This window comes from Carcharodon carcharias, chromosome 4, assembly GCF_017639515.1.
Source record: "Carcharodon carcharias isolate sCarCar2 chromosome 4, sCarCar2.pri, whole genome shotgun sequence".
In the NCBI taxonomy this organism is placed as follows: Eukaryota; Metazoa; Chordata; class Chondrichthyes; order Lamniformes; family Lamnidae; genus Carcharodon; species Carcharodon carcharias.
Genome location: NC_054470.1, coordinates 167,141,912 through 167,168,091, shown reverse-complemented (window position 1 = coordinate 167,168,091; position 26,180 = coordinate 167,141,912). Strand labels below are relative to the sequence as shown.

Genomic DNA, 26,180 nt, shown 5'->3' with positions numbered 1-26,180 from the left:
TGTTTCATCAGTAGCACTCTGCCTCAAAATCAGAGTATCGTGGTCACAATGAGTTCAGAACCCAGCACATATTTCAAGCTGACATTGAAGTGCAGTGCCAAGGGAATGCTGCATTGTCTTCCATGCCATCTTTCAAATAAGATATGAAATAAAGGCTGCTTGTTAATTGTATATGAACTGCAATTGTATGTAGGTGGTGAATATTTATTGAAGTTTCACTTGTAGTCCCATAAATAAGAACAGACAGAAGCCTTGTTTGTTGGATGAGGAGATGCATATTTGTAATGTGCATCTCTGTAAGTTAATGATTTAAAAAGTGTGCAATGATTGGCTCCAGTTATATCCTCCACCACCTGGCTTTCTGGAATATAACCCCTCAATCTGGCTGTTTGGGTTGGAAGTGAAAACCTTACTGCCCTTCTGGCAAAAGAGCAGCAAGTTCTCCCAGAGTCCTGGGCAATATTCGATCTTCAAAGAAAACCGATTGACTTGTCATCCATCTGATTTTTGTTTCTGCTAACGTGTGCTGGCTGTGTTTGCTTATGGAACACCAGTATTTTACACTGTAAAAAGTAACGGCCAATCTATGCAATGCTTTGGAATGTGAAAGATGTTGTAGAATTGTAAGGTATTTCTTTTAAATCTCCTAACTATTAAAATAAAGAGCATACCACGTGGTACGAATGAATACCATCAGGCAAGGGGTGAAATAATGCATTAACATTAAATGTGCTATATTGATTTTACTGTCTGATCATTCAGGGCATTGCCCAGAATGTAATATTTCAAGAAACAAAGAGCTGCCTGTACAGAATCAGCATGCCATTGTGTCATTTTGTTTCTCCCATGTTCAAACTGAAATAATACCAGCTAATTGAAATGGACTGGAATTGAAATGAAATGAAATGAAATGAAAAGACCCTTTCAGTGGCACTGCCATATCATATGAAATGCTGTAAACTGAATTAGATGACTTGGAAAATCCAATTAAATGATTAATTCAAATGTGTCCAAATACCATATAAATGTAGTCAGATGTGAGGGTGCTGCTAAGTTGTCACTGAAATTTTTGGCAGTTTGAAAGGTTTGTGTTTACATTAGGGTCTTAGATAATTCTTGTGCGGGCCTTCAGGTGAAAAGGGCATTTTTGTTGCTGTATAAAATATGCGTGTTAATATTAACAATCATTTTACAGAGGTTGGAAACATGTTTTTTTTATGATTTATAATTATTGACAGGAATACTGACCTAATACTTGTGGAGGTGACGGGAGCATCGGGTATCAGCTGGAGAGCCAGCAAGAGACTCTTTTCGGGAAGGCCCACTGCATCTTGTGCCAATTAGGCATTTAACAGGTCAGCAGCAGACCTTCCCCCAGAAACAAGGGCCCTGGGAGTAGTACCAGCTGAGAGCTGCCAGCCAATCAGAAGCTGGCAGCTTTTCAGTAATGAGTAGTGTCACCAGGCAGGCAGTGGCTGCTGCGGTAGTGCACCACCTGAGGTGTCTGATCAAGGAGGGACCAAAGCAAAGGTGAGCAATTGTGGGAGATAGTCATGGTGGGTGGGGTGGGGGGGGGGGGTTGGTGGGTTGTTTGTCCCAGACACCACCATCACCATCCCCAGGTATGTCCTGACCCACTGACAGGGCTGACCCATCAGAGGTGGCGAGAGAGTGGAACACAGTTGGGAGGGAGTTGCCTTGGAGTTCTCAACATCGACTCTGGACCCCAGGAAGTCTCAGGGCATCAGGTCAAACATGGGCAAGGAAACTTCCTGCTGATTACCACGTACTGCTCTTCCTCAGCTGATGAGTCAGTGCTCCTCCATGTTGAACACCACTTAGAGGAAGCACTCAGGGGGGCAAAGACGCAGAATGTACTCAGGGTGGGGGAATTTCAATGTCCATCACCAAGAGTGGCTCAGTACCACCACTGCTGGCTGAGTTGGGCTAGTCCTAATGGACATATCTGCTAGACTGAGTCTGCAGCAGGTGGTGAGGGAACCAAGAGGGAAAAACATACTTCACCTCATCCTCACCAGCCTGCCTGCCGCAGATGCATTTGTCCATGACAGCGTCAGCAGGAGTGACATCAAGGCAATATTTGACCAAATGCGGCATCATGGAGCCCTGGCAAAATTGGAGTCAATAGGAATCAGGGGGAAAACTCTCCACTTGTTGGAGTCGTATCTAACACGGAAGAAGATAGTTATGGTTGTTGGAAGTCAATCATCTCAGTTTCAGGACATCACTGCAGGAGTTCCTCAGGGTAGTGTCCTAGGCCCAAACATCTTCAGCTGCTTCATCAGTGACCTCCCCTCCATCATAAGGTCAGAAGTGGGGATGTTGGCTGATGATTGTACAATGTTCAGCACCATTTGCGACTCCTTAGATACTGAACATTCTGTGTCCATTTGCAGAAAGACCTGGGTAATATCTAGGCTTGGGCTGATTTTGGGTCAATATCCTGGAACTTCCTCCCTGACAGCACTGTGGGTGTACCAACACCACAGGGATTGCAGCGGTTCAAGGCGGCAGCTCACCACCACCTTCTCACAGGCAACCAGGGGTGGGCAATAAATGCTGGCCCAGCCAGTGAAGCCCACATCCCATGAAGGAATATAAAAAAAAATGGCAAGTAATGTTTGCACCACACAACTGCCGGACAATAACCATCTCCAGAAAGAGAGAATCTAACCATCTCCCCTTAACATTCAATGGCATTGCCATCACTGAATCTCTCACAATCAACATTCTGGGAGTTACCATTGACCAGAAACTAGCCATATAAATACTATGGCTACAAGAGCAGGTCAGAGGCTGGAAGTTCTGCAGTGAGTAACTCACCTCCTGACTCCCCAAAGCCTGTCCACCATTTACAAGGCACACGTCAGGGGTGTGATAGAATAGTCTCCACTTTCCTGGATGAGTGCAGTTTCAACAACACTCATTAAGCTTGGCACCATCCAGGACAAAGCGGCCCACTTGATTGGCACCTCATCCAGTCTTCAACATTCCCTTCCCCCACCATCGATGCACAGTGGGAGCAGTGTGCATCATCTGCAAGATGCACTGCAGCAAGTCGCCTAGACTCCTTCGACAGCAGCTTGCAAACCTGTGACCTCAGCAAGGACAAGGGCAGCAGATAGATGGGAACACCACCACCTGGAAGTTCCCCTCCAAGCCACTCACTACCCTGGCTTGGAAATACATCGTCCTTCCTTCACTATTGCTGGGTCAAAATCCTGGAACTCCCTCCCTGACAGCACTGTGGACATATCTACAACACACGGACTGCAGTGGTTCAAGGAGGCAGCTCAACACCACCTTCTCAATGGCAATTAAGGATGGGCAATAAAAATGCTGGCCCAGCCAGCAACAGCCACATTCAAAGAACAGAAAAAAATAAACCCACCTGAGGCCTCTATCAAGGAGGGATCCAGGCACAGGTGATCATTGCACGGATGGTTCAGGGTGAGGGGATGCAGGAAGGGTGGAACAACAGCAAGGGCAAAGGGGTAGCCCTCAGCAGGTCCCTCAACTTTCCCAATGCCAGGTTCTTCGATCAGGTACTGAGTGCCTTTGAACGAGACCCCTCCCCAGGAGCCTGCAAGCAACACCATATGGCTAGCTGCTGCTCCCTGAGAGGTTAATACCGATAGCAGCAAGATGTTTAAAGGCCTCGATTGGTGGAGAGGCAGGAAGGTCATTCATGTGCCCTCCTGCCTCGGACTTAATAGGGGTAGAGGCAGAAGGCTGGCGGAATCCCACAACCACCCTCCTGCCTGATTAAATATCTCCCACCACACTCATCACAGGGGAGGGCACAAGATTCCATCCACTCTTGCTCCAGTTATTAACAAGGAATACAAAGAGTTCACAAGTCAAGACCACTATTATTTTCCTTATAAAATATTCTGAACTTCTAGATTGTGTCCCAAAAAACTTCTTCATATATACATATCTAAACATTGTATTCCACATGGATGTCAAAAGTACTGAGGTGTAAAGTTTTTCAAAAGCAAATTAAATTTACTCTATATTATATAGCGTACAATGAATTATTTTAACAGTACAGTTTATTATCGTTCAAGAGCAATTGCTCCCTGAGGATGACTATAAAATAGTTATTGTTTTAGTTAATAATTTACAAAATGTGTATGAGTTCATAAATAATTTTGTTAGCAATGTGAAATTATGAGTCACTGCAGGCCCTCAATGAAAACAATCAGCAAATAAAGTGTTTATTACTATTGGCATCTCATAATGACATCACTTGAACCAATGGCATTCTTAATCCAAAACCTGATTCAAGTTATTACTCTGCTCAGGCCCACAGCCTAGGTGTAATTTGGGAAGTTTGTAACCATATAAAGTTCAATATTGGAATTAATAGTAGGTGGAGATGATGCCTTAAACTGAAGCTGAAATGAAGATAGATTTTTTGAAAATATATCAATATTCACATATTAACCAAATAGTTATTTGAACCACATTTCAGACGTCTCTTTTCATATTATTTTCCACCTTTGCATTTATGTCTCAAGTCAACTACCATTCATACAGTGGACCGAACAGGGAAATGACCTGCCACCAGGGTTTCACTGATGCTGCTTCTGAGTTAGGTTTTTAAAAGTGTACTGAGTAACTTGCTTCTGCATTTTCCTTTGTTTCTGTAGCGGATTGCCTTGCCTCTAATCTCTTACCAGCCCGGCCAGATCAGGTACTTACCATGTAGACAGCTATGGACATTATACTGTTCTGTGGCACTGTGAACTGAAACACTAAAGTCCTGCCCCACCAACTCACTGTCTGTTCCCAATTTGCACATTAATAGATTTTAGGGGCTGCACATTGTAGTAGCAGAGAAAATGATACCAAGAGGTTGACATTTCAAATCCATCCCATTCTGTGATATTGGTGAGAGATGATCAGCTATTAATACCAAACCATGTTTATGGTAGCATAGCAGGAAGAAATTGGAAATCTAGAGATATCATCCTAAACAAGTAGCCACTACAGCACAAATGCCCACTCCATTTTCTTATTTTATACTTATTCCTAATTTTTGTCATCTAATGTTCTCCTCTTTCTCACTCACCTCACCGCCCCCCCCACCCCCACCCCCCAACCTTCCTCCCCTCCACCTGCTCAGTGCTGAATAAGCCAATTTTTCTAGGGATGCAATTCCGAAAGAGCAGATGTCCTCCCAAACGTTAGACAAGTGATTATCCTTCAGGTGTGAGTTTCCACTACACAGGTCATTACAGTTGCGCCCGATCACCTGATATCTATATATGCACATTTTACAACAGGGCTCATGGTTTGGAGATCAAAAATGGAAGACCTGAATTGAGTGCTGTCAGATTATTCTAGACAAGGAATAAAATCCAGGTCTTTGGACAAGCTTCCACAAACAGTAACGAGACGCATGGCCTGATAATCGACTTTAGTGATGCAGCTTTAAAGAGAAACACTGGTCAAGATACCAAGAGAGTTCACAATGCTTCATCAATAGGGACCTTTCACATCCACTTGAGAAGGCACACAAGGCCTCAATTAAACATCTCACCAGAAAATAAACCCTGGATAGTTTGGATACTTTACTGTACACTGACATCCTGCAGTAGAAACAGAATCTGTGGATATATGTTATGATCCCATGCTGCTTAATACACTCATAACATCAATACTTGCTGTGATGGGCTTGGTGTTCCCAGAGAAATTTCCTGGAACAACTTTTGGCACTACTGATATATATTATGTGGTTTTCACAAATGAAGCAATAAGCCTTTTCAAGGTGAACAGTAACGGATGACTTTGACCCTCATCATACCCAAATTAGCTGGTCTCAATCAGAGCAGCAGCAGGGAGGTTAGGATTAATCTCAGCAGCTATGGGCTGGAGGATGGGGTAGAGACGATAGAGTCAAGGCACATACCCTGGTCAAGATTGTTGCTGCAAAGTGTGTGTTTGTGGGCACTGGATGTGAAAGAACAGGGCTCAACGCTCACTGTCAGTACTCATTTCTTTTCTATTCATTCATTCATGTGATGTGGGCATCACTGACTAGGCCAGCATTTATTGCCCATCCTCAATTGCCCTTGCGAAGGTGGTGGCGAGCTGCCTTCTTGAATATATGAAGTATATTCTTGAATATATGAAATGATCCCCATTGAACTGATAATTCAACTTATGTCAACTCCTTCAGATTTGGTGGACATAGAAGGAGATATTGTTTTTTTTTTTAAAAAGAGTGACACCACTGTTAGCTTCGAAACACAAGAAGCAGCACAAAGCAGGAGACCTATCCAGGATTTGTGAAATATCTTCTGTGAATTTACCCATGCAGAGTTGCCAGAAAATAGAGTTCAGCACTCAAACTGCATGCGCTGTTGGATATAGCTTAATTGAGTTCGACTACTTGGCTTTACAGCTAATGGGGAGAGTAAATGGGGTGGAAAATATGTCTGGGAAGTGCAGTTATTTGGCACAATCCTTTGTCATTTCTGTGACATATTCAGGATAGATGCTGACCAAGCAGATGGGAGAAAGCAGCTGAAAAGAAAAGAAAAATCAGAAAATCCATCTTGTAAAAAATAATGGCTTCCTTGATAAGGCTTTCAATGGCAAAATGTGGACACGAAGGATTTTGCCAATACTTGTCTGGAAAAAGACGAAAGCTCAAAACTGATGCGGCTTTGATGGCCCTCAGCAATGCCTTATGGAGCACTGATCACACATAGTCTTCATTGCTCTTCAAATCCTCCCCTTGAGGCATTTCTCTTCATTCATTGCTACATAGCTGTTCTTGGGAAGTTGGACCTGTCAAGCTGGGCAGGGTGGCGTGGGTAGTGATACCTTGTAAGCCTCAAGGTTAGAGATTAGAAAATCTCCCATTTGATAGTGAACATGTGGAACAACCAAAGAATGTAACTGATTCATAGTCAATTGCCAGCGTTCATTGGGAGCTGGATCAACATATACCAAAGGAGCAGGACTGAAACTCGGGAGACCTGATTATCTTTCCTCTGCAAAATTTGGAAAGCAAGTTCGTGGTCCCTAAAATGTGAAATCAAGGGGTTGTGTGGGGGTGAAGCCCACTAGAGAATAATCATACATGGGCTCAGTATGGAGCCAGCTACATGGGTTCAGATGGGAGTCAACTACATGGGTTCAATGATCCTTCCTCGCACTTGGTTCCCGTAACAGGCAACGCCTTCCTGCTGTTGACCCTCAGTCAGCTACAGCACTACTGGATCATGCAGGCCAATGCCCATCATTACAAAAAAAAACTGTACGTTTTGACCCAGCTTAGTGGCAGCTCCCTTCAATACAAGCAAAGAGCTTGCAGCAACACCTGCTTAATTTTAGGGTTAGCAATGCACATACAACATGCAAGCCTTGGAACATGGTGCGATTTTGATTTAAACATTTATGCCAGCAGTATTTATCTTAATTGGCTTTGAGCACATCTTCATTCCCAAGGTGCACACAAGCCACTCTCTCTGAACTGCTATTAGGAAAATTGGAAAAGGGAGGAGGCCAATTAGCCTCTTGAGTCCATCTACCATTCAGTGAAGTTAACGGCTGATCTCTGACCTAATTTCACGACATGCCTTTGCCGAAGTCCCGTTTTTATGTTTAATTAATAAAAATCTATCAGGTCCTGCCAGAGGTGGCCACATCCCGTGAATGGATTAAAAAAAAAAAATCCATCTAGCACCAACTTCTGTTTGTGGAAGAGAGCTTACTAGCTTCACTTCTGAAGTGCCTGACTCTACCTTTTGGCTATGTCCCATAATCCTTTACTCCTCAACCGGCAAAATACCCAGTACGTTCCTTTTAATATCTTCAAAATATTGGTTAAATCACCCTTTAACCTTCTAAATTCCAAAGAATAACATCCTGGTTTGTGTAAACTTTCCTTACACTTCAAACCTTGGGAGGCCCGGTATCATTCTGGTAAACCTACGCTCCAACCCTTCCAAAGTCAATAGCTTGCCATTGTGTAAAAACTATGCACCATGAACATCAAATAGTACCGGTCACCAACACAAATAGTGTGGGCGTTCACGTAACACTCCGATAAATTTCCATGCGCCACTTTCCTGTAAACCATACTTTAGTTATTACTGTAGTATAGAAACCTCGCTAGGCATATTTCCACCTACATATTGAAATCCTTATAATGTTCCAGATGTAAGCTACAGTCTTGACCCCAGTTACACTGTTTTGCTATTGTCAATCCCACAATTGACATTAGCAATCGGAATTGACTTTAATGTTTCTCTACGTGACTTGCTGAAGTACAGATGTCTGCAGTTAAACATATGTCTGATCCAAACACCATTATATAGAATTCCTGATCCAGCAGAACACAGAACTTTACAAGCTTGATCCAAGCGTAAAACCTTTCCTAATTACTGTACTCGCATTTTCATTGCTCAGCATGCTGTTTATATTTAGTGAAGCCTATGCTAGCAATCCCTTGTACATTAAACAAAATATAAACCTTAACAGTTTTTGGTGTTTCAGCTGCACCATTGGGCAGAGGCAGAATACCATTTTTTTTCTCTTTATAAGCTTTCTGAATTCTGACCCAAGTGTGCAATGAATTAGCAAACAGTTGTGGCTTTCTTGGAATTCAGCCGCACTTGTTAGCGAGGGTCATTCTTTTACATCAACTTGACTGAGACAACAAAACAGCGAACTGCTCAACTGGTACATTTATCCTGGGAATCTCCATTAAGCTTTGACTGTAATTTGATTTTGATAGGGAGAAGCGCTTGACTAATTTAAATATTGCTGCTGTCCAAGGCCAGGTCTTTTGGATCTGTTGATGAGGTCATCAGGTTGAACCAGTTTCAGATTTGGAGAAACATTTCCCCTTTTTTAAAAACCACAGTGCACAGCTGCAAAGAGACAGAATGCCCTTTTATACATGTTCATTTCTGTATCGCATCCAAGTTGCCAAGCCTGGTCGAGTGTATTCCTGACAATTACATCACATGACTACACGTCTCATCAGCCAGCCTTTATACTCCAATATTTTTATAACTAGCATATAAAAGTGGTCAAATAAAATGATTAAAACACACAGTAGCAGAAACTTTGGTGTAAATTTGGTGCAATGCTTACCAACTTGGAAGTGGGGCAGTCTGTGATCAATGTGCAAAGGTCTTCGGCTCACTGCTAAATTTATGGGGCCCAGCAGGTGGTGTTGTGGGCCTGAAAAACCTGAAACCTGTTCAAACTCATGTCTACATAAACAGATTCCAAAGAGTCAAACGCAGACTGTGCATCGGAGGGCATGACAGGTTTTCCCCAGAAGTTTTTACCCAGCCCACCTCCTCACAGAGGATCTAAGACAGCTAAGCAGAGGCACCGGCTCTATTACATGCCTTCCAAAGGCCCTAAAATGTAAGAGGGAACCAAGTGGGTCACTCCCCCACCAGAGATGGCCTAATGGCTCCATTGGGAGCTGTAGAGTTAGGTCGCTCTGTGACGGAGGAGGCCCTTCTATGCTGGGTCAGAGCAGCATGTCTTTCTTCGTCTCCATCAGAGCACTTTCTGATGAGACACATTTACAGGTGCTATTGGTCCATGTATATTAGTGACCCCATGCAATTTGGAACAACATTTACAGCAAACATGTGCCAGCCAGAACACAGTTCAGGCCTGCAGGATTTAGAAAAAAAACGTAGATGCTCACTTAAAAACTTGGAACTGAGATTTACGTTCTGATGCCTCTCAACTTGAGAAGATTTTGTTTTAAATAAAATAACCAACACTGAAACCTTTTTAGTCTGGAGGCACAAGAAACACAGGAACAAATCCATTTTTAATCCTTGAAGTTGATAATGTTGCAGGGATAATCACACATTTCATATTGATACCAACCAAGCAGAAAGCACTATAGCATTTAAGTTATGGTGTAAGTGTTAATGTTAATACCTGCAACCAGCAACAAGTTGGGAGAACTTTGCACTCTCTTCACAGAGGCTAATTTAACAGATGTAGCAGCACGTTTGCGAGCATAGCCACCGCTGTCTGAAAACACAGAACCACACAGATGCAGAGGATACATATCAGGCAGAGCATTGTGAGAAAGCAGGTGTAACATTCAGTGGTAGAATATTTCAACTAAGCTAAATCAAACCAAGCACATTATTCACATGCAGTGATATTGCTCAGTCTTTTTTTTTTGTTTAAAAACATAGTTAAATAGCAATGCAAATCTGGGAGAAGCACACTTTCATCAGTTCCCGATTTCAGACATGCCATTACTTTTAGTCCAGCAAGAATTAGGAGTACCATGGTGCAGTGCAATGCATGACAGATGAGTGAAGGGGAAAGGGAAGCTAGTTTGGGTGCATGAGGATGGTATTCCCAAAAATATAAAAGCCTCCATCCAGAATTTGAGCCCCTGGATGGGATGACAGCACATTGCAGCAAATTACTAGATCACCAAGTGGGAGGCCAGGCCCAAGCCTGCAAGTTCACAGCTGAACTCAGCCATACTGTTGCAGGGAGCTGTCTGCTGAGAGTCTAATGCTTCCTTAAGAAAGCTAAGGGGAATCGTAGGAAGCCTGTCAGCCAGCTACCAACACCTCTCTTAATAACTAGTGATAGAGTAGCATTTTGAGGCTGGATGAGCTAGTGAGGGATTAGGAAACTAAGCTGGGAGAATCAGGGAGGTAGTGACCAAGATATCATATGAAAGAAATAACAACTGAGAGTTTATTAATACACCCATTGTTATAATCTCAGTAGAGACCAGTACTGTGTGATTTTTTTTAAGAATCTGAAAATCCAGGTATTTACCAAAAGAAATAGCCAGAAGGTTTATGGATTAAATCAAGAGCTTAACAGCACAAAAATCAAAGAACATGAATACTAATAACGACACTTTATCTTAAATAGTCGGTATGTTAAAGATATTAAAATCACAATGAACACAAATGCTTATACTTTAAACTGAATTTCTTAATTCAACTTTCCTTCTACACTCATTTGACTTAAATTACCCCACTGCATGCAACCCCTACAAAACTGAAATCAGAGAGTTAACAGAAATTGGAAAATTAACCACTTGGTCTGAGTACTGTTTCAAAGATTGTATAAGGGCTGAGATTTCTTGGGCCCTACCCCTTACTAACAGCAAGGTTTTTAATTCAAATTTTCCAAACCATTCCATGTTGTAGACTCTCCGAGCTAGCATCTTAAGAGTAGCCACCTCAGGTCAGAACTCTCCTGGTTCTAATATTCTTTAACTCTGGAGTTGTGCACCTAAAACTCTCTCTCTCTCATATCTCAGATTGGCTATCCCAGAAGTCCAACTCACTATTAGGAATCCTTCAGTTAACAAGAGCTCTAAACTTTTTTAGCCAGCACACTAAATTTCAAATGAACACTGCTGGAAAGAATGTCCCTTGCCCTGCAGCCAACTTGTTTTAAAACTAAAAACTAAGAATTAAAAACCCCACTTGAGGTCAGAGCCATGCCCACAATCTACTCACCCCTATAATGAACTCCTTTTAATCCTTTGTTATTCTATTGTTTATCTCCCAGGCAACTTGGTCACATGATCATTTACTAGAAACCAAGTGCTTTACCAGAAATCAACTCTGACAGAGACCCAGTTCTTAAGGGACCAACACCCAACATAGATTTTTTTCCGCTAAAGCACATGAGCAATCACACCACACAAAAATAGATACGGTCCATGAAGCCCATCCCACATAGTTGTGATGCATGGGCCATCATGACTAGACACGTCCACCTCCAACCCACCAGCAGCCAAATAATCTCCTGTGGGAGGCAAAACAAGAGAAAAAATCCTAGACCAATGAGGTAAAGAAGAGGTGGAAAACTCCTCTCCATCCACCTTAGCATTATTTTGCAAAACACTAACATAATATGATGATAACTATTTGTTTCCATTGGGAGTTATACATTGGATCATGAGGGTGTGATGTTTGCTGAAGCCTTTTCTTTGTGGGGCTCAATTTTTCCAGTAATTTGAGACATGGCCTGTCAAGTATTGCGTGCTTGAGAGGGATAGGTTACTATAGAACAATGGCTTCCAAAACTTTCTACCACTGGGGGCTTCCTTGTCTCATGTCTGGGTCGGATGTAGACTAATTGATAGAGACTGATTACAGTGATTAGTCAACTCCATTATTGTTTCATCATGTAACTACCAGGATGGTAGAAGGCAAAAATAGATGGGCCTAGGTCTTTTTCATCCAGCAATTACTGTGTTCTTAGAAGGACATAGGTGTGGACACAAAAGGAGGAGTACTGACATGTTTTAGATTTGTTCATGATACAGGCCCCTATTCACAAAATATTTATAGGTCTGGGATTTTTCAAAAATTCAATAATTTGTACAGGCCTGAATAATGGAATTAACCACTCTACTGAATTTCAAGAGTTTTAAATTATTATAACCACAATGAAAGTCACACAGCACTGCTGCCAATTACAATCCTGACTATTTGGTCCTTCTATAGCTGACACAGAGAAGGCAATAAAGGAGGAGATGTCACAGGTATAAATGATTGAGGTTCCTGCTGCAAGGGCAAATAGAAAACAGAGGATTAGAAAAACCAAATAAGTAGAGAGCCCAGGTAATGAAATCCGTGGGAGAGGAAGGAAAGTCCATATCTGTCTGAATAGGCAAAAAAAAAAAATCACACCACAGCTTCAGTGAAATTCATCACTTTAACCATTTCAGAGAGAAATGCTCATGTCACATAAGCAGGTTTAGATAATTGCTGCTCCCCATAGGAAAGAGGCTGCAATATTTGATCCTACAGATAAAGTATCAACGGAAGCTCAACCAAATCTTACATTTGCACATGTTAGCACTGCTTAAAAAAAATATAAGCTTTGTTGCAAATTCTCCAGGTTTGGAATCACTTCCCAAGCTTCTCAAATTGTTGCATGCCCAATGTCTCCTGATGGCTTTGTTAACTTTGTGAGGTCCATCACCTTTTATGCATTAATTCAAGTGACCTCTTCCCATACTTTTGCCTGTCTCTTTGCAAAAGTGCATCATTGGTGACAAAGCGGTGGCGGTGGGAAGGGTGGTATAATTTAGGATTCTTATTAGATCCATAAAGGGGATGGTTAGAAAACTTATAAAAAAGACTTGTGAATGCAGAACGCATTTCCACAAACAGCTATTGTGACTACTTCAATCCGGATATTTAAAATGGAATTAGATGGACGCTTGAAAAGAAAAATATTAAAGGGCCATGGAAAGTGGTGTTAGAATATATAGCTCTCATGTGGAGCTGGTACAGGCACAAACTGTTCATCCTGTGTTGACATGATTGTGTTAAATTATGGAGTGCCTGCCTGCTCTCTGGGGTATTCTGTTAACATGGCTAAGGTCTTGATGGCTACCAACCTCAGAATAAGGAACTCAACTGCTTCTTTGGAATATTTATCTTTACCACTTTTAGATAGAAGTCAATGTCAAAAGATCTAGCAGTTCCCATGGCTTTCACTTCAAATGTCTGTAACAGCATTATTTTCATATCTGTAACATAAAAATGAATTTTCCTTTTCTGCAATATCACACCATTACAGAAATTTCAGCGAGTGTTTTAGCAAATCAGGGTGGAAATCTTTGCTCAACACAAATTTAAAATAACACAGCAACCCAACTTTCTTTTAAGAATAGGGTCCTTGTTTAGTATCAGTACAGACATTTCAATTACATACAACTGCCATTGTAAATAGCAGAATTATTTTTCAGTAAAATATCCAGCTGAAGGTTTCCAAATACTTGCCCAATTATTCACAACCCATTTTAATCATAGTGGATAAAATTAACAATTCATACATTTCATGTATAGTGCAGTATTAACATGGTGTAACATGGTACAAAACCAAAAGTCTTTGGTAAGATTCTGGAAAACAATTTCTTTAAAATAGTTGCAAATATTTTTATTGTAATTCTACATTCTGGTTCTAATAGATCATTCTAATTAGCACAATTTGTTAATTGGAAATAACATTGTGAGAAAAGTTTAATAGCTGAAGAGAGACACATGTTGCCAAAGTTTTTTGTCTTGCACTCATCAGGACAAATACAAAAATGCCAAATTTCAAGCAATCAAAACAATTTGTACTACATAAAAAGGGTGCTAATTGGTTGGCAAGTTGACTCTGAATGGCTGAGGTGCTGCCAAGGAGAAGACAATGGGCAACAATAGGCTCTCCAAGCTCCTGAGTAATTCAAAGGAGCACAAGGCTGGAACACATTCCTTTTGTTTGCAAAGAACAGGTTATGAATGTATATTGCCTCCAGCAAGCATAAATGAGCCATGTTACAAGCTCACCTGATTATATTAAATTTGTTGTTAGTGTAGTTATTAGCACACTCAGCATTGTTCAACAAGTGCTTGCTAGAGGCTTTTCTCCTGTAATATAAGTAGTTGTGACCTGTTGAAATTTGGCATTCTTGCGTTTGCCCTGAAGAGTGCAAGACAAAAAGCTTTGGCAAACTGTCTCTCTTTTCAGCAATATTCAAGTTCTATAGTACCAAACAACTGTGCTTATTAATTATGGTACCACAGCTCCACATCAGGACAAAAATATTTTAAAAGTTTCTAGAATACTGCAGCTCATGTTATCGAGCAAAAAGGGGAGAGAAGAAGGAAATGAGTGTTTTCAGTTCAATTTCAGGATCAGATTGTTCACCAGCTTATCAATAATATGTAAACCTTTTTTCTGATGTCAGGACAGACTGCAGTGAGCACCACAAAGGCAAAGGAAATTGCTGAATTTAAACTCAGTTGCTTATGGGTGAATAATAATTAGTTAAGTGATGTAGTTTTAATTCTGAATGCTTACACTTTTGTTGCAGTTACTGACATTTACATTAAAACAAAAATCAAGAAAACATCCAAATTCTTTGAAACATCAATTGTTAAATTCTTTTGAAACAATTTTTTTTCCAAAAGAAAGAGATAGCTCGCAATTAATAGCCTTTTTAACGCGCTAAATTTTCTTTGACAAGTTTCAAATGCATAAATTCAGTCCCTGACTCCTTAGTCACAAACAATGTAAACTGTTTCCCTTCAATTTCTAGCCCCATTATTACACAATGTTGTGTTGAACTCAGGATGAATGAGGGAAACTAAAGTTGTCACCGAGAGAGTTTTGCCAAAGTACTAGAGGCACAGTGTCTCAAATCTGGCTGTCTGAAAACCAGATGTTTTTTTAAAGCCGCCATGCATGAATTTTTACTTTTATTAGATGAATAAAATAACAACAGCTTGTTGGGCTAGGTGCTGCATTAGCGCGGTGGCGTACCAACGAGTTACGAGCTTTGTGCACCCGTCTTTTCCTGTGCTCTGGGTGATCTTAGCGGCCCTTGACCGCCCAACTCAAACCGCCTGACACAAAAGGCAGCAAGATCAGAAATCTGGCAAGGACACAATCCCAAGGTTGTCGGTTTTGAGACACTGTACCTGTATCATCTGAAATTATCAGGAATAATAGAAAGACGACAAGACAGCATTTCACTAGTTTATGAAAACTTTTCAGTCATTAGTTCAATTTGGATGCATTACCAATTCCTCAAAAATGATTAACTATGAAAATAAGATCTTGAAAAATCCATTACATATTATCACAAGCGATGCGGTTGTAAAATATTTGCATCACGAGGAATCCAGCAAATAAATAGTGGGATAAGGTGGGTGAGTGTAGTTAAGGACATGGAATAGCTACTTTGTAATATTATGGCAAAGAAGGAAAAGATACTGGACCATAAAAGGGTTAAGTATAGTCCTCTGGGATTGTTGGTTCACAACCGGTAAATTCCTATGTATGCACTACAATCTTGCCTTAGTCGAAAGATGGCAACAGACGTAAAAGGTTTGACATAATCCTTAGCTTCAAGGTTTCACTTGTCCTATTTCCCCATGTAGCCCCTGCATTTGAAGGTGCCTCTCTGCTGGGCGGGAGATTGCAATGGTCTCGCCTGTGGACATACGCATGGGCTACTCATGGTCACACAATGCTTCAGACAGGAAATTTAGTATTCCCTTTGGACAACTTGCTTCAACATCCACAGAAAACCCAGCTAAGGGACTGAAAAAAATGTGATCCTTGGGAAATCTTAAATGTAAATGTCAGAAAAGACTGTCATCCCCAAGTCATAAATCCAGTGCTATAAGTCAAAAAAAAATTTCACAATTCAGTTTATAAAAGGCTGGCCCTCTTTAAAAGGGATTTTGAACAATTCCTGTGAAGATCTGAAACAGTTCAGCATTGGATTACATTTCAAAAAAGTCCAAAATCTGCAGTGCTCAGAATAAAAATTCAAACATCTAAATTACTACCTATGCCTGAATTATGCAGGAGAGAAACAGTTTTTCCTTGATACAAAAAATTCTCACACATAGAAAGATAATTAGTAACCAAATTCAATTCTTTTCTTTAGCCATCGGGGTGCAGAACATGAATAGAAGCCCATCACCATCCATAACAATCTCCTTACAAGGTTACCAACAATATCAAGCATGAGGGTACATACTCACTTCCAATTGGTCTATTGGACATCAGAAGGGCAAATGACAGTGACTTTTAACATTTCAGTAGTTTACTAACTATTGACTAACCCACCAGAGAGACATATGCCAAATACGGTCCACTTTTAGGCTGATGGATTGTGAGCTTGCTGCTACCGCTGACCATGTTATATAAAAGGACGTCAGATTTCCAACAAGTTGGATTAAAACATGTGAAATATCAAGGTATTAAAGCATCAGTCTGATGCATTTAACCTTTGTGCTCATAATAAATTTGTCCAGTAAATAAAGCATCAAGATGCAATATGACTCCAAAGCAAAGCAGAGCGAGACTCTCCTCCAAGGAACTTTGGTCTGGTGCCAGATCAAGCCCCGACTCTGGATTCGGGGTGTACTTACACTACAATTGCAGTGTTATTACAGAGCAATCTTAGTTGTACTGTGAATGCACCATTAGATTCATCATTCATTTCTAGGTAACCTTGATTTTTTTTAAGTTGCAGTTGTATTAGACAAAGATTTCTAGGTTTCTTTTATTAGGGTGTAAATGGAGTCTGTGCGAAAAGAGAACCTGGGTAGGGTGCTGGAGGTTGATGTGTGTAATAGGGGCTGTGCTGTAAAAGAGAAGCTTGCATGAGTCCTGGAAACAGTTATTCGAGTAAGGCAAAACTGAGTTTGAGAATGATATTAGGTCAGACATATGGAATCACTGGTTGCACAGGCCACCTAAAGGAATTTTTTTTGTGTCAGAACGTCTACGTGGTAATCAATAGATCATTATCAGACTATGGAGACATGTCTGTGGCAATTTGGGTACCTGAATTACAGGTGCTGCCACTGGCTAAGGGTCCTTTACCAGGGTTGGAAAATTACCATTATAAAGTAGACATTCAGATACATAATTTCATTCTTTTAAATTTGCATTAGATGTCAATTTAAGTCCATTAGAAGTTCCTGCTGTGTTGATGGACAAAATTCAAAATATTCCCTGACAGAAAGATTTTAGTAAAAGCTTGTATTAATTTAAATATAACCACTATGTGGCAGCCTTATTGCAGATTTAACACCAGAAACAATATAGGAAGGACCACACAGGTTTTAGTCATTTGTAACAGCACATATTACAGTGAGAAGCTGGGTCATTGAAACTACCTTAAAAAAGAGATTACAATTTATGCGAGTAGTGCAAGAAAAACACCTGTTCAAAATGTTTACGAATAACTCTCCAGATGAAATTTAAATATTAAAAGATACGCTATTTATTACAGTCCAACATGCCCACCTGTTGCCTCTGCACTAAAGAGTCAATGGTAACAATAATAATCTTAGTAGCTTGCATATCGAAAGAGATTGGGACAAATCCACATCTGCGAGAAGTGATAATTAATTTTTAAAAATTGTACATGATTTGATTAAATTTGATTAAATATTCAACAAAGGTTCCTTATATTACCAATTTTTGAAGTGTTAGTTGCACAGAATACATATTAAAAGTCAGGGTTAAGTGAGCTTTTGTATTTACTTTTCAGTCAATACTTCAATGCTTGCTCACGTGATCTTTTGAAACTAAATGTGATTCATTAAACTATATCCAATTGGCAAATCTATCTCGTAAACAAACCCTTTTAAGTAGCTGACTTGGGATAAATGGGTCTTTTGACCAGCCATCACAATCTTGTACTTGACAAAACGGGAAATGCATGCTCCCTCTTTCATTTTGTGTCACTGCCCTGCTGGGACTCCTGCTGTTTTGATAATGGTCTGCAAGTAATAGGTTTAACAGCAATTCTAGAGAAAATAACCCTGTACAGCTATTAGCACAATATTGGTGCCCATCTAAACACAAACACAATGGGGAAAGAAATCCATGAAGGATTTTAAACAGTAATCATACCATTCCACAATGGATCAGGGAATTTATCAAATGAGCAGACAAATCCTTCTAAATATGAAGATCTCTAGCTCCACTGGCACAGCCAATGACAAAAATGCCAGCGCATCAAAGGCCTATCCACATGCATATCCTGGCCGCATCTTCATGCGAAGTCTTGCTCGAATCTGATGTCATTCCTCATTATACATTCAACAAAGTTTCTGATTCAGCTGTTCTCAACCCTCGACAAATTGGACCCACCAAAATCTCACCGTCCGCTAGCAAAGAATTTTAATATTGGCAGATCTGCAAACAAAAAACTTTCCTCTTTCCCCTATTGTTCCCCTTCCCTCAATTTTGTCACTTTTCCGTCACTTTTTCATTTATTTTTACTCTCTCTTCACTTTTTATTTTGTTGGTCTTTTTTTTTACTTCAAGAGTTTTCACTTTATTCCTTACAGAGCTGCTGCATGGGAACACTGCACTGAGCACCATGAGGGAGATCAGGGAGCCAGGCAGGTCTCTCAATCAGCTGAGAAGCAGGGTTTTTAAAACAGCCAGCAGCAAGCACTGCTCTCAATGAAGCCAGTATATTAGCTCTGAGCATCCTGGGTGTCCCTAGTTCATGGAAAGAAAAATCATTGCTAGAAATAAGTTCTAGAGGAATGAAAGCTGGATGGTGACCAGATGTATAGGAGGAAAAGAGAGTTTGATCCTTTGAGGAGAAAATTGACATAATATTCCAGGGTAGGGTATTTATGTAATACTCATAGGACCAAACTTATCTTTAGCTGCTGTAATTATTTGAAACTTTACACAAGTCCCTGCTGCTAATGAGGCTGTGATCTCTGCTAGAAATGCACATGCAGGCATTGTGTGAGTAAAGCACTGGATTCAGTAGTGATATTTGCCACAGTGGAGTAGCCTGCTACTGTCAAGCTCACAAACAGCAAACGGCCAATTAGGTGAGGTATCCAATACATGTGGAACAATACCCTAGAACAAGGCTCAGGAGAGGCGAGATCAAACTGTGCAAAAATGTAACGAGAGAAATAGAAAATATGAACATAGCCATCATCTTAATAGAAGCATTTTTTGTGGAAAAAAATTCAACGAAGCTTGTTTTCCAGATGTTTTGATCCTGTATTTCTTCAGAAGACTTGCTAGAAACATGAAATTCAGGTGAAAAAAAAACAATGGAATGTAGCAAATTGCTTCTGCAATCTGCTATTCAATAGTTAGATTAGACAGACATTTCAAAATATATGTCTCAGTATTTAATTTATAATTTCATGTTTTAAGTATAGCAGCTTTTATGCATTGGATATTAAAAACTCATGAAACGGGTAGAAGTGTGAATTATCTTACCTTTACTTGCTCTTCAAATAAAATTCAATGAACTTCTGTTTTTAATTCCTTTGGAGTGTATAATAATCTTAAGCATAGGTAACGCAAACAACATGTTCAACCTTCTCCTTAAGAGATCTGAGCATACCTGTATTCATGGCGATAAGAGGACCAGCTGCTTTATTCCAGAAAATTCAGTTTACCCCTGAAAAATAAATAGGATACAGCTGCTTTAGTGCAGTCCAGACCAAACCTTTGCCAAACATGGCAATGTAAAATAATGCAAGAATCCTTCAGTGATTTGTAACAGCAGACCATTAGATCATTCATTCTGCAAACCCTCCTACTTGAAGGAGATGGGTTCCTGTCTTATTTATCGGAACAGATTGGAATTTATACTTTTTAATTGGGATACCACGTCCTAAAATTGCTGCAATATATCCAAAGAGGAATGCTCATAAATATAACCAGTGCTTCACTTAACTGCATGTTATTAAGTGATAGAGAAGCCTTTATCTAAGATAGTACAAATGCCCATTTAAATCCGATAAAGTAATCTCCCACATAGAACTAGATATATAAGCTTCTTCTGTCACAAAACTGTGAAACAGCTATACTGTAATATACGTCTCAACTCGAAGGCATTTGCCACATATTTCACTAATAGATCAGAAAAAGGTACATTAAGTGCTCTTCATTCTATATGGAAGCTTTTGTGGAAAGGCATGACTTGATATAGTACAAAATAGTCCCAAGATTCATGAGAAGGGAAGAAGGAGGCCAAGAAAATGGCCAAGATAAATGTTGATGCCAAAGGGCAAAGGCCCTGCTGGGTTTAATGACACAACCTCAGTATATTTTTTCTTCTATTTTGCACCTGACAGCTGGCCAAGTTGACCAGTTGGCCAACTGCCAGGCAGGAAAACCAGCAGCAGGTGGTTGCAGCTGGGGGCCCATGGGGATGATCCATAGCAAATGGAAGGGGAAGGTGGCTATAGGTTGTGGTCTAGTGAAGAAGGGCTGGGTGGAGAGAGGCAATGTTGACGGAGGAAGGAGATGAGGTGAGAGGGGTAATCTTGGGGGTGGGGAGGGAGCAAGGTCAAAAGATTGATACTGGGGGAGGGGAAAATGAGAGGCAAACCTGTTGGGGGGAGGGGATGAAATGAAGGGAGGTAGCTTGGAGTGGCGTTTCATCAGTGTAGAGAAAGAATACGTCGTTCAAATACTTTGACTCGAGGTTCGTCTTTGGATGAGGCAAGCTGTCCCAATGGAAAAACAATTGCTAATATGGGCAATTTATTCTGTTTTTACCCCCACAATGTTCAGCCAGTCAGTTGTTTCTAGAATAACGGTAGATTGGATGCAAGAATTTTTCACAATCTCACTTTTGTTTTATCAGAAAATTAATCACCAAGCTACGAGAGGAATGTGTGGTATTAGGAGCAGAAAGATTCAATTCAGAAGGAGGTCACGACACAAATAGCTAGTGTTAATAAGTGGAACCTTCTACAAATCACTTCTGGTCAGCACTCATCAACTTTACATTTCTAGTGCCACCAGTAAGTATTTCTGTCTGTTCTGTTTCATTCCTTTTAAAATGTTCCATTAAATGGCAATCAGGGAGAAAGGAGATGGAGGCCACCCACAGTTCAAGGGAGCCACAGACACGACAATTTGAATAGACCTCATTGCTATCTTTATGTGTTATCTTTCATTTGATTATATTACAACAGGATAATAATTAGCTGGAATATATTGCAGCCTATGCTTTTTATATTGACGTTTTTCCTCAATGTTCATCCATTCCATCAAGTCCTTTCATGACCCTTGAACGACCTTCAGACTTTTTAAGGATAATACGGACAATACCAGATTTTGTGGGCGAAATGTTTCACTAACATACAAACAAGCCTTGTAGGATAAACCTATTTAGGAAATGTAATACTAATAATATGGATGTAGCTATTATAATAAAGCAGGAAACATAAGCAACAACAGATTTGTTTTCCAAAACACACTCCAATTAAGCAAAAGATTAAAGTTACCTTCCTACTTTGCTTTTCAAAACTTATGTAGATTCTTTTTTAAAAGACATGAAATAATGAAGTCTCCAGTGTACTATTTTTGCTAACATTTAATTTAATATCAGGCATGTTCACTGTGGCTTTTTGAGTATCTATACTGCACAGAGCTTTTTGATTTTTAAATCTTGAAGTTTTCAGAGACTGGACAACATAACTAAGATTTAGTCTTTAAAACTCCAGACTGCCAGCATTCTTCAAATATTTGCCTCTGCCAAAGGAGAGGAGCTAGACTCTATTTTTTTCTAACTTGGACTTAAATCAATATTAGTACCACATGAAAGAGGCAGTGGGAAACCTGGCTGAACAATGATGACTAGAATCTAAGGCAGCTTTACCATAAGAATAATTATGGATATAATAGTGGAAACTAAAAGTTCTAATTGTATGAAAATCATTGCTCCCATTACACCTTGAGAGTCCCTTGAGATGAGACCTTACTTGTTCCCAAGTCAGTAATACTGTGACTGTTTATCATTACTGTTCTAAAATCCACCTCTTTTGATTTGGGACTCTTTTCAATAGCCATTTTTCTGAAATGAGTCTCTTGCAAACTATTTTAAAAATGTGCCTAAATTTAGGCCTCAGTGTGCATTTGTTACTTTGTCATTACTTGATGGATTGCAAAATTATTTTAATTGATTGTGATGATTATCTTTCATTACTGGAACAAAATGTTTTGTCCTCTTTCCCTTGGTTTCAAATCCAAACAATAGTGTTGATGTTTATTGTTCTTAATTGTTTTGGTAAAATCCTCTCTCTTTTCTACTTTCTTCATGTTCTGAATTCCCCTCTGCTGATTGATTTGTTTTGATGATGTAGAGACACCTTCTAATCTTTCATGTCAGCTGCTGTGAGCAATTTTTTTTTAATCATTATCTTGTTGATAAATATATACTTTCTAAAATATTTTAACCGAGCAAGTATTTCAGTTCTGCCACTGAGATTCAATCCTATAACATTGCTTCGCTAGCCCACTATCTACAACAGCTGAAGTTGTTCTCAAGGTCCAGTCTTTTGCTATTGAAACAATGAAACAAATGTGACAATAGTGTACACCATTTGACTGTGGCTGAACCGCATGAAGGAGGCAGTTTTGCAAAACGACTAACAACACTGACCATGAATGTTATTTATCGTAGTCATATTAATAATTCCATAAAATGTTGGTCGAATGTTAGTTATACAGAAAAGATATAAAGTCAGGCAGGTTTTTCAACTGTGCAGAGTAGAGACAACAAGGCCTGAGTGTGACAAGGGACAAGTGCTAACTTGGGAACTTGGCACTGATGGGAATCTATCGTGTAACTTTTTATCAAGGTATAATTTAGATTAACAGTCAGATTCTGATTTAGAACTTTTAAACTGCAAGTTACTTACCTGTCAATCAATTGAAAGTGGTTACCTGAATAGGTGTTAATTACCATGGCAGGAAGATGACAATAGCAGTTGTAACTTTGTCCAGTCGCAAAAACAGTTTGCTTTTGTAGACGACTGGTGACCACACCAAGTGCGGTAAGGAATGAGCGCTAACTTGGGAATTTGGTGCAGGTGAGAATTCAGTGCAGAAGGGGAAGGAGATGTTGTGTGTTATACCTTTTTTCAGCTCCAGTAGCTGGGAAGTGTTCAAAGGCATTAATTAGGTGAGCAGGTAACTGGTGGTGAGTTTTAAGATTGTATCCCTCTAAACGGGGCTAGTAGTTTAAAGTGGTACTAGAGGGACACAAGAATTACATTACATTTATAGCTTAATTAGCTAAACTACTTAATGTAACTATAGATAACAGATGGGTGAAATTTCTAAACTTGAAACCTAGTTAGTCAAAAAAAAACAGAACAAAAAATTTCAGGGCAGATGAGGTATTGCAGCTGTAGCATGTGGCTCCTCGTGGATACTAGTGTGATCCACGGTAAACACATCTGCCTTAAGTGCCTGCAGCTCAAGAAACTTTGGCTCCAAGTTGATGAGTGAGAGTCTGAGCCTCGGACTCTGCAATGCATCAGGGAGGGGGAAAGTCACCTGGATTCTTTGTTGCAGGAGGAAGTCACACACCCCTTAGGCCAGGTACTTCTGATTTAGTCCATGGTCAGAGGCAGGAGGGTGTGACTATGAGTGAGGCAGGTTGGACTTGCAAGGTAGCAAGGGAGGAGCCTCAGCTCCTGCCCAATAGGTTTGAGGTTCTTGTAGCTTGTGTTGACAAGAGCGAGGGCTACAGGGTGGATGAGCAAACTGACCACAGTGCAGTTGTGGGGGAGTAGAAAGGAATGTAGTTGTTGTAGGGGACAGTACAGTTAGGAGATAGATACTATTTGCTGCAGCTGAGAACATGAATCCTCAAGACTCTGTTGCCTGCCTGGTACCAGGGGTAAGTACATCTCCTTGGGAACTTGGAGTGGGAGAGAAAGGATCCAACTGTCAAGGTCCTTGTGGGTACCAATGACATAGGTAGGGCTAAGAAGGATGAAATAGAAACAGAAAATGCTAGAAAAACTCAGGTCTGGCAGCATCTTTGAAGAGAAAGAAACGGAGTTAATGTTTTGAGTCCGTATGACAATACGGATTTGAAATGTTTACTCTGTTTCGCTCTCCACGGATGCTGCCAGACCTGAGTTTTGCCAGCATTTTCTGTTTCTATTACATACATACAGCATCTACAGTATTTTGCTTTTAATTTAGGACTAAGAAAGATGTTCAGCTGAGGGAGTATGAGCAGTTAGGGGCTAAATGAATAAGCAGAACCACAATGATAATTTCTGGATTAATATCTGAGCAATGAGCAAATTGGCGTAGGGTAAATAAGATCAGAGAGTTGAATGTGTGGTTCAGAGATTGGTGTGGGGGAAATGGGTTTTAATTCATGTTGCACTGGCACTAGTACTGAGGAAAGTGAGAGTTGTTAATACTCTGTTGAATGGTATAACTAAACAAGAAATTATTGGATTTTGTAACAGAGGCAATGTAAAGTTGAAGAGCTTTAATCTTTATATGCAATGTAATAATTGTCAAAGGCAGTCTGGAAGATGAGTTTGGAGAATACTTTTGAGAGTGTATCCTGGAGCAATAATGTGGAACGAACGAGGGATAAAGCTACTTTCGATCTAGTATCATGCAATAAGGCAGGGTTGATTAGTAATGTTACAGTAAAAGATCCATTGGAAATAATGGTCGTAATACAATTGAATTATCCATTTAAGCTCGAAAGCAGCATAGCCCAATCACAAACAAAAATCACAAACTTAAACAAAGCCAATTACTTAGGTATCAAGGGAGTGCTGGCTACCGTTGTTTGGATAAATCTGCAGTCCTGCCACATCCAACTGTGATGGTGGAGGCCAATCAAACAACTAACTGGAGGAGGAGGCTCCACAAATATCTCCATCCACAAATGATAGGGAAGCCCCAACGCATCAGTGCGAAAGACATGGCTGAAGCATCTGAAACAATTTTCAGCCAGAAGTGCCGAGTGGATGATCCATCTCAGCCTCCTCCCGAAGTCCTCAGCATCACAGATGCCAGTCTTCAGCCAATTTGATTCACTCTACATTAAGGCCAGGAGTGGCTGCAAACATTGGATATTGCAAGCCTATAGGCCCTAACAATATTCCATCAATACTATGAAGACTTGTGCTCCGTAACTTGCCACGCTCCTAGCCAAGCTGTTCCAGTACTGCTAGAACATTGGTATCCACCTCACAATGTAGAAAATTGCCCAGGTATGTCCTGTCCACAAAAAGCAGGACAATTCTAACACAACCACTTACTGCCCCATCAGCCTCCTCTCGGTCATTGGCAAAGTGATGGAAGGTGCCATTGACAGTGCTATCAAGCGGAACTAACAAAGCCATAACCTGCGCACTGATGCTCAGTTTAGGTTCCACAGGCTCCTGACCTCATTATGGACTTGGACAAAACAAAGAAACGTAGAAAATAGGAGCAGGAGTAGGCCATTCAGCCCTACGAGCCTGGTCCACCATTCAATATGATCATGGCTGATCCTTTAACTCAACGCCGTACTCCTGCTCACTCCCCATCACCCTTGATGCCTTTAGTGTTCAGAAATCTATTTCCTCCTTAAATATATTCAGTGAATTGGTCTCCACAGTCTTGTGTAGTAGAGAATTCCATAGGCTCACCACCCTGAGTGAAGACGTTTCTCCTAATCTTAATCCTAAATGGCCTACCCCGTATCCTGAGACTGTGACCCCTTGTTCTAGGCCCCCCAGCCAGAAGAAATATCACTCCTGTATCCGGTCTGTACATTTGTCAAAATTTTATATATTTCAATGCGATTGCCTCTCATTCTTCTAAACTCCAGTGAGTACAGG

The 26,180-nt window shown here is 40.4% G+C and overlaps 1 protein-coding gene across 29 annotated transcripts in view; it reads right to left on the bottom strand.

Annotated features, from left to right (window-relative positions):
• The window catches only part of LOC121277508 (sorbin and SH3 domain-containing protein 2-like), a 315,758-nt gene that overhangs the window by 152,127 nt on the left and 137,451 nt on the right, over positions 1-26,180 (bottom strand). For 20 of the 29 annotated variants that reach the window (XM_041187079.1, XM_041187081.1, XM_041187078.1 and 17 more), the window contains 2 exons: positions 19,922-19,978; positions 9,955-10,050 (listed from right to left, as the gene is read on the bottom strand). In XM_041187079.1, the coding sequence (XP_041043013.1) occupies positions 9,955-10,050; positions 19,922-19,931 (106 nt within the window). In that variant the 5' untranslated portion in view covers positions 19,932-19,978. The other 9 variants (XM_041187087.1, XM_041187086.1, XM_041187085.1 and 6 more) reach the window with 2 other exon arrangements.